The following is a 9,473-nucleotide window of genomic DNA, read 5'->3' as shown; positions in this document are numbered from 1 at the left end:
ATAGATCCTGGATATCAACCTTTTGTCTGTACTGTCATTTGCAAATATCTTCTCCCATTCCATGGGTTGCCGAGACCCTGAATTGCTAAGGAAATGTTGAAAAACAAAAATAAAACTGGCGGCATCACGTTACCTGATTTCAAGCTTTACTACAAAGCTGTGATCACCAAGACAGCATGGTACTGGCATAAAAATAGACACATAGACCAGTGGAACAGAGTAGAGAGCCCAGATATGGACCCTCAACTCTATGGTCAAATAATCTTCGACAAAGCAGGAAAAAATATACAGTGGAAAAGAGACAGTCTCTTCAATAAATGGTGCTGGGAAAATTAGACAGCTATGTGTAGAAGAATGAAACTCGACCATTCTCTTACACTGTACACAAAGATAAACTTGAAATGGATAAAAGACCTCAACGTGAGACAGGAATCCATCAGAATCCTAGAGGAGGACATAGGCAGTAACCTCTTTGATATCAGCCACAGCAACTTCTTTCAAGATATGTCTCCAAAGGCCAAGGAAACAAAAGCAAAAATGAACTTTTGGGACTTCATCAAGATCAAAAGCTTCTGCACAGCAAAGGAAACAGTCAACAAAACAAAGAGTAGATCCTTTTTATTCAATGCAAGGGCTTAGGATATCTGTGTGTGCACGCGCACGCATGTGTGTGTGTGCATTAGACTTTGTATTAAGCCCATTTGGACACAAGGGACCTTATGTGCCTACCACCAAGTTCAAAGCCTGACAAAGACTGGGTTTGATAATTGTTGGTGGAATGAAGGAGAGGCCCATGGATGCCAGGTTCAGAAGTTTGGGCTTGACGTTGCAGACAATAGAGGGCCATGGCTCTAGCTGTCATTATCCAGGGAGGAATCAACCTTTCCCAGCCCCATCTCAGCATGTGGAGAAGGCAGCGCTGTACCTCAGAGAGCCTATAGGCTTGCAGCCATAGTGAGTGGAGTCTGAGGCCTTGCTCTACCTCTAGCTGTTACCAGGCCTTTTCCAGAACACTGTCTCTCTGAGCCTCTGTTCCATAATGCAAGAAGGAAAAATAGATATGTCTACTTCAGAAGATTATAGTAAACATTTAACAACTTAGCATAAACCAAATGGCTCACCGTGGGTGATCTGCAAATGGTGATGGTCATTATTTTTCCTTTTCTTTCCAGTCAAAGGATCATTTCCTGTTTCGGAGACCTTAGTCCCAAGGGGGAATAATAATAATAATATTAATGGCTAATGTTTACTGAGTGCTTACTATGGACTAGGAACTGTGTCTCTGGTTTCCATATGTGCACACCCTCCAAAAAAACAAACCAAACCAAAACAAAACACCTCTGGCTACCACTGAAGGACTAATGTCTGTCTAATTTCATGGGACTATTCCCAGACTAATAGTTCATAGTTGTAGCATAGGCAGAAATGGATCCTTCAGAAAGGATCTTTATGTGATAATAACAACATTTATTTAGTGCTATGTGCCAGGCCCTATTTGTTTTCCATTTATTATGCTATTTTTGTAAGGTTTTTTTTCTTGATTTATTTGACAGAGATCACAAGTAGGCAGAGAGGCAGGCAGAGAGAGAGGAGGAAGCAGGCTCCCTGCCGAGCAGAGAGCCCCACGCGGGGCTCGATCCCAGGACCCTGGGACCATGACCCGAGCGGAAGGCAGAGGCTTCAACCCACTGAGCCACCTAGGTGCCCCTATTATGCTATTTTTAAAAGATTTATTTATTTATTTATTTATTTGAGCTGGGAGCGAGAGGGAGAGAACATGTGAGTGGGCAGGGGGGAGGGGCAGAGCGAGAGGAGAATCTCAAGTAGACTCCCTGTGAGCATGGAGTGGGAGGTGGGACTCAATCCCGCCACACTGAGATCAGGACCTAAGCCAAAACCAAGAGTCAGACACTTAACCAACTGTGTCATCCAGGCACCCCATCACTTATTAAGTTATTAACACAACTCTAAGTGTTAGGGACTATTACAGTGTACACTCTATAGATGAGGAAAGGGTAGAAGAGGGAAGTAAAGAAATTTGTTAAAGATTACCCAGCAAGTAAAGCGGGAGCTGGGATTTGAACCTGAGGTTTCTTGACTTCATTTCCTACTCTTTTAACCCCTGCATAGCTCCTTAGGTTATTTTATTTGTGTTCTGACTTATTTATTTCAGCTTTACTGAGATGTAATTGGCATATAGACATATAAGGTATTTAAATTGTATATCTTGGTGATTTGATTGTGAAAGGATCCACCCCCCCACCCCCCACCTCTGTCTACTTAATTCCTTATATCATTCACCTCACAAATTTATCTCTTTTTTTGTGAGAATATTTAAGTTGTACTCTCTTAGAAAATGTCAATTATACAATAGAGTGTTATCAACTCTGTTCACCATGTCATACATTAGATTCCCAGACCTTATTCATCTCATAGCTGAATGTTTGTACCCTTTAACCAACCTCTCCCTATTTTCTCCACCCCCCTTCCGGGCAACCACTTTTCCACTTCCTGTTTCTATGAGTTAGACTTTTTCCCCTTTTTTTCTCTTTTTGGATTACATAAATGAGTGATACCATGCAGTATTTGTCTCTGTCTGGCTTATTTCACTTAACATAACGCCCTCAAGTTCCATCCCTGTTGCTGCAAATGGCAGAATTCCCTTCCTTCTCATGGCTGAGTAATATTCCGTTATTTATTTATGCTACATCTTCTTTAGCCATTTATCTGTTGTTTTCCTATGTGAGTAGTTGTGAGTAATGCTGCAGTAGACATGGGGCCGCAGATGTCTTTTTGAGATCCTGTTTTCATTTCCTTTGGAAATATGCCCAGAAGAGGGAGTGCTGGCTCATATGATAGTTCTATTTGCAGTGTTTTGAGGAAAATATTGTTTTCCATTGGGGCTGCACCCATTATATTCCCACCAACAGTGTACAAGGGGTTCCCTTTTCTCCACACCCTCGTCAATTTTTTTATTTTAACTTTTTATTTTGAAATAATTATTCATAGGAAATTGCAAAGATAGTACAGAGAGAGGTCCATGTACCTTTCATGTAGTTTACCCCCCAAAGATTATATTTTACAGAACTATAGTACCATACACAAACCAGGAAATGGAAATTGCTGCAATGGGTTTGTATACTTCTATGACATTTTATCATAAGTGTGGAGTCATGTCACCACCACTGTGATCAAGATACAGAGCTGGTCTTTCAACATAAAGACCTTCCCTCTGTTACTCCTTTTTTTTTTTTTTTTAAAGATTTATTTACTTCTTTTAGAGAGTGAGTGAGAGCCAGTGTGGCAAGGAGCAGAGGGAGAGAATCTTCAAGCAGCTCCCCCTCACCCTGCTGAGCATGGAGCCCAGTGTGGGGCTCGATCCCACAACCCATGAGATCATGACATGGGCTGAAACCAAGAGCTGCCTGCATAACCAGCTGAGCCCCCCAGGTACCCCCTTTTCTGCACAGCAGGAGAGTCTCAGCCCCACACACTCTCTTCCTGCCTCCACCCTCTGCCACTATCCTTACTTTTGGCAACCACTGATCTGTTTCTTATCTCTCTAATTTCTATCATTTTGAAAGTGTTGTATAAATGGAATCATATGTAATATTTTCAGATTGGGTTTTGTTTTTTAGTTAGCACTGTGCTCTTGAGAGTCATCCAAGTCGTGTGGATCAATTTTCTTTAATCTTCAGAAAAGATCTTTCCTTTTAAATCTGAGAAGTTCTAGCCAATGCATTAGAGCAAGAAAGAAATTAAGACATACAGGTTAGAAAGGGAGAAATAAAACTGGTTATTTACAGGGGCGCCTGGGTGGCTCAGTGGGTTAAGCCTCTGCCTTCGGCTCAGGTCAAGATCCCAGGGTCCTGGGGTTGAGCCCCTCATCAGGCTCTCTGCTCACAGGGAGCCTGCTTCCTCCTCTCTCTGCCTGCCTCTCTGCCTACTTGTGATCTCTCTCTGTCAAATAAATAAATAAAATCTAAAAAAAACAAAAAAAAACAAACAAAAAAAACCAACTGGTTATTTACAGATGTCATAATGCTTTCTGTAGAAAATTCCAAGGAATTTACAAAAAAAAAATCTAGAACTAATAATTAAATAATTAAATTCAGTAAGGCATGCAAGGATACAAAATAAATATAAAAAATTAATCACATTTCTATATGTGATCACTGAACATGTGAATGTTGAAATTAAAAATACAGTACCATTCACAATCACTCCAAAAAAATATAAAATGCTTAGGTATATATCTAATGAAACATAGGTAGCAATTGTAGCTGAGAACTACAGAATGTTGATAAAAGAAATCAAAGATTTAAATAAATGAAGAGACATACCATGTTTACGGATTGTAAGATTCAATAAGCAGGAGACACTTGGATGGCTCAGGGGGTAAAGCATCTGCCTTCGGCTCTGGTCCTGGGGGTCCTGGGCGTCCTGGGGGTCCTGGGCTTGAGCCTCAAATCAGTCTCCCTGCTCAGTTGGGAGTCTGCTTCTCCCTCTCCTTCTGCCCCTCCCCCTGCTTGTGCGAGCACACGCCCTTTCTCTCATGTGCTCTCCTAAATAAATTTTTAAAAAAATCTTTAAAGAAGAAAAGATTCAACAAGCAAAGATGCCAATTTTTTCTCTAACTGATAGACACTCTTAATACAATTTCTATCAAAATCGCAGCAACATTTTTTGTATCTAGAGACAGGATTATTTTGCTATATCCTGCCTATAGAGAAATCCCAAAGGAATGAGAATAGCTAAAACAAGCCTGAAGAAAAAGAATCGTCAGAGGAAGCATTCTAGAGGTATCAAGGCTTGTATAGCTAAGGTAAGCAAGACTGTGTGATATTGGTGGAGAGATACCCATGTAGATCAATGGAGTAGAACAGGAAATCAGAAATAGCCCCACATGTGTACAACCAACTGATTTTTCAAAATGTGCAAAAGCAATTTAGTGGGAGAAAGATATCTTTTTCAATATATAGTGCTGGGGCAATTGGGCATCCGCAAGAGAGAAAGAAAGAGAGAAAGGAGGGGAGGGAGGGAGGAAGGAAGGGAGGGAAGGACCTTAATCTAAACCTCACATCTTATATGAAATTAACTCAAAATGAATCATAGATTTAAACATTAGATGTAAAAAACTTCTAGAGAGAAAGTAGGAAAATCTTTCAGACATAGGGTGAAAAGTTCTTAGATAAAAAAACACAATCCGCAAAAAAAAAAAAATCAATAAGCTGGACTTAATCAAAATTTAAAATGTTCACTCTGTGAGAAGTCCTATGCAAAGGATAGATGGAAAGACATACGGCAGACTGGGAAGAAATATTTGCAAGCCATATATATCTCTGACAAAGGAAAGGACCTGTATCTAAAATATAGAAACAACTCTAAAAGCTCAACAGTAAAAACCAATCAAATTAGGGACACCTGGGTGGCTCAGTTGGTACCTGTCTGCCTTCAGCTCAGGGTGTGATCCCAGAGTCCTGGGATCAGTCCCACATTAGGCTTCATGCTCAGTGGGGAGTTGGCTTCCCCCTCTGCCTGCTGCTTCCCCTGCTTGTGTTCCCTCTCTCACTCTCTCCCTCTCCACCCCATAAATAAATAAATAAATATCTTTTAAAAAAACAAAAAACAATCAAATTAGGGGCGCCTGGGTGGCTCAGTGGGTTAAAGCCTCTGCCTTCGGCTCAGGTCATGATCCAAGTTTCCGGGGATGGAGCCTGCTTCCCCCTCTCTCTATCTGCCTGCCTCTCTGGCTACTTGTGATCTCTGTCTGTCAAATAAATAAATAAAATCTTTAAAAAAAAACAATCAGGGGCACCTGGGTGGCTCAGTGGATTAAGCCTCTGTCTTCAGCTCAGGTGATGATCTCAGGGTCCTGGGATCGAGCCCCATATCGGGCTCTCTGCTCAGCAGGGAGCCTGCTTCAACCTCTCTCTCTGCCTGCCTCTCTGCCTACTTGTGATCTCTCTCTCTTTCTCTCTCTCTCTGTCAAATAAATAAATAAAATCTTTAAAAAAAACCAATCAAATTAGAAGAAAGATATTTCAGTAAAGAGGATATACTGATGGCAAATAAGCCCACAAAAAGATGTTCAACCTCATTAGCCACGAGGGATACGTGTATGAAGACTGCGTGATAGTCCATTGCATAACTAACTAGTAGGACAGCTAGAATCTAGAATTAAAGATAACGGCAGGACTAAATGCGGGCAAAGATGCCAACAAACTGGATCTTTTACACATTGCTGGTGAGAACATTAAGGGGCACAACTCTGGAAAACAGTTTTTGCAGTTTCCTTTTAAAAAACTAAATATACCCTGGTTGTGTTAGCCAGCAAAGGCACTCCTGGGCATTTATTTGTTCCAGAGAAATGAAAATTTAATTCCAAAAACTTGTACATGAATGTTCAAAACAGCTTTATTTGTTTTTTAAGGGATTCTTTTTTTTTTTTAAGATTTTGTTTATTTATCTGACAAGGGAGAGATCACAAGTAGGCAGAGAGGCAGGCAGAGAGGGGAAAGCAGGCTCCCTGCTCGATCCCAAGACCCTGAGACCATGACCTGAGCTGAAGGCAGAAGTTTAACACGCTGAGCCACCCAGGCACCCCAGGGATTCATTTTTTAAGACTTATGTTTTTAGACTGGTTTTAGTTTCATGGCAAAATCGAGAAGAAGGTACAGAGAATTCCCCCATACCCTCTGCCCCTACTCATGCATAGTCTTCCCTATTATCAACAGCCCCCCATGGAGCGGGGTGTTTGTGACAACTGATGAACCTACAGGGACACATCATTATCACCCCAAGTCTGCATTTTACCTTAGGGTTCGCTCTTGGTGTTATACATTCTCTGGGTTCAGACAAATGTGTAATGACATGAATTGATCATTAGAGGATCATATAGAATAATTTCACTGCCCATCAAACACTCTGTGCTCTGCCTATTCACCTGTCTCCTCCCCAACCCCTGGCAACACTGATCTTTTTATTGTCCCTATAGTTTTGCCTTTTCCAAAACGTCATAGAGTTGAAATCAGACAGTATGTATGTAAGCCCTCCCAGACTGGCTCCCCTCACTCACTAATGTGCCTTCAAGATTCCTCCATGTCTGTTCATGACTTGACAGCTCATTTCTTTTTAACATTGAACAATATTCCGTTGCCTGGTTGTGCTACAGTTTATGTGTACCCACTCACCTACTGAAGGCATCTTGGTTGTTAACAAATTTTGGCAGTTATGAAGAAAGCTACTATAAACACCGTGTGCAGATTTTTTTCATGGTAAAGACTGCTTTATTGGCGGCAGTTGGTATTAGTCAATAAATATTGATCCCCAGGGAAGCACTCAGTTATTTATGGATTACTGGTCCACGGAGAGGTAAAGGAGACTGATCCAACTGCCTGCTGCGATGATAAGCTGAGGTCACCCCTGCTACTTGGGAAATGGAGCCATGGCTGGCTGCGACATGCGTACACTCTTCCACCAACCGATTGTCATGGTGACTCTATAGAGGAGGGCATCTGCCACCCCGCCCTTCAGATGCGCCGGAATGCCACAATCCTCCTGAAATAGCTTTTGTTTCTCTGGAACTTTATTTTCAAACTGCCTACATGAAGTAGTTCATGTGCAGATTTTTGCGTAGACATCAGTTTTTATGTTCTTTGGGTAAATGCTGAGAAGCCCAATGACTGGATTGCATGGTAAGCGCGTGTTTAGTTCTGTAAGAAACTGACAAACTGTCTTCCAGAGTGGTCATCTTGGTTCTCACTGCCATGGGCCGTGTAGGAGAGTTTCTGTGGCTCCATATCCTTGTCAGCATTTGGTGTTGACAAGTGGTCCAGATTTTGGTCATCCTAATGGGTGTGCAGTGGCATCTCATTCTTATTTGACCCCCTTTAGTTCCTGATGCTGCTCCCTGACTCTTTGGATCTTAGTTACTATTAAGTGGAAACTAACTATCTGTCTTGTTTGTTTTGGCCAGGCAGACATCACACCCTTCGATGCATGGGAAACACGGGGGTCTGTAGACCCTCTTGCAGAAGGACTGAACATCCCTACCTCTACTGCCTAAATTATCAGCCATGCTGCCTCCAGTCCTACATGAGGATAAGTATTGCTGGCAGAGAAGAGAAAGATGACTGGAGCCAAGAGAACCGCTGGCCAAAAATACCCTGAGTGCTCGTGATCGCCATCTTCAACCTGAAGTCAGGACCCCTCATTAAAATTCATGCATCTGCCACCCTTGTCTGTCTTTCGTCCACTGGAAATCATGGTGAGAGACTTCATTTTGCGTGGTGAGATACCTGTCCCATTCTGGATCCAGCCCTGTGGGAGAGAAGGCTAGAAAACTGTAAGGACAAGAAGAAGCTAGACAAACTGGAAGATGGGAGGGAATGTCTTGAGACCACTGAGGGAGAGCTGAAGGGTTTGGGCAGAGTCACGACTTCATCTGTGCTGTGTTGGTCTCAGAGGGGGCCCGGCACTAGTGGGATGGAGGTACAGGGCAGGGGGTGGAGGTCAAGCCAGTCATGCGTAGGCTCATTAAGCAGAACAAAGTGCTGAACTTAAACAGCATTTGGAGGAAGGATCCTGGGGCAGTGGTGTTGGTTATGGATCTGGAGAAGGGTTGATGACATTTAGAAGTATAGACCCTGAAGTGAATCCAGCGCTGACTGCCTGATCTTCAAAGCTTAATGCTATCACATTGTTTCAGCATTTGGGTTCAGACATTGAGTGTCAGTCCCCTCTGACGATTCTCCTCTCTTCCTTCGTTCTGTGCTGTTGCCCAGCCTCTCATAGCAACAAGCCATATGAACTGGACAAAATTGGAGGTTCTGGACCTGTTTCTGGCAGAGTCATGGTCTAAGAACCCAGATGAACCCTCCCACTGAGAATATTTAAAATCATTTATTTCAAATAGGCAAAAAAAAAAAAAAAATCCCAAACAAACAACCTTCTTAAGCATCCTTTCAAAAAAAGTAAAGAATATTAAGACTGAGTGAAACCAGGTGCTTTTCTGAAGGCAGTAACTGAGACTGACTTTTGTCTTGAAAGTATTTGCTGAATCAGGTGAACTTGAGTTTAGTTTCTGCAGCTCTGGCCAGGGTCAGGAGTGGGCAGGGGAGAGGAGACAGTGCCTAGGGTCTGAAAAAACGGGAGTCTTGTAGGAGACTCCTTCATATATCTCAGTCCTGAAAGTATTACTCGTGTTGTGTCAGGATAAAACAGATATAATACTTGTCCTCCTTCATGAGGTGTTTTCCAAGGAAAATTGTTGGTCTTGAACCTTGGTACTTAGTGCACAGAAAAAAATTCCTGCTGGGAATTTACAACCTCAAGTTGGCTCTCACACAGTCTTTCTTTTTTAATATTCTTTTTTTAAATAGGATTTTATTTATTTATCTGAGAGAGAGAGCACAAGAAAGTGATCACATGAGTGGGGAGAGCAGCAGGCAGAGGGAGAAGCAGGCTCCCCA

At 42.2% G+C, this 9,473-nt stretch overlaps 1 protein-coding gene across 1 annotated transcript; it reads left to right on the top strand.

Moving 5' to 3' along the window:
• Positions 1 to 7,681: 7,681 nt before the first annotated feature.
• LOC123926622 (beta-defensin 119-like) lies at positions 7,682 to 8,200 on the top strand. The gene is made up of 2 exons (XM_045980566.1): positions 7,682 to 7,697; positions 7,979 to 8,200. Exons 1-2 carry the CDS (start codon positions 7,682 to 7,684, stop codon positions 8,170 to 8,172), a joined length of 210 nt encoding a protein of 69 aa, XP_045836522.1. The 3' UTR covers positions 8,173 to 8,200.
• Positions 8,201 to 9,473: the final 1,273 nt, after the last annotated feature.

This window comes from Meles meles, chromosome 16 (genome assembly GCF_922984935.1).
Source record: "Meles meles chromosome 16, mMelMel3.1 paternal haplotype, whole genome shotgun sequence".
Taxonomy (NCBI): domain Eukaryota; kingdom Metazoa; phylum Chordata; class Mammalia; order Carnivora; family Mustelidae; genus Meles; species Meles meles.
The sequence above is the reverse complement of the archived record's forward strand: the minus strand, read 5'-3'. Positions and strand labels throughout refer to the sequence as shown.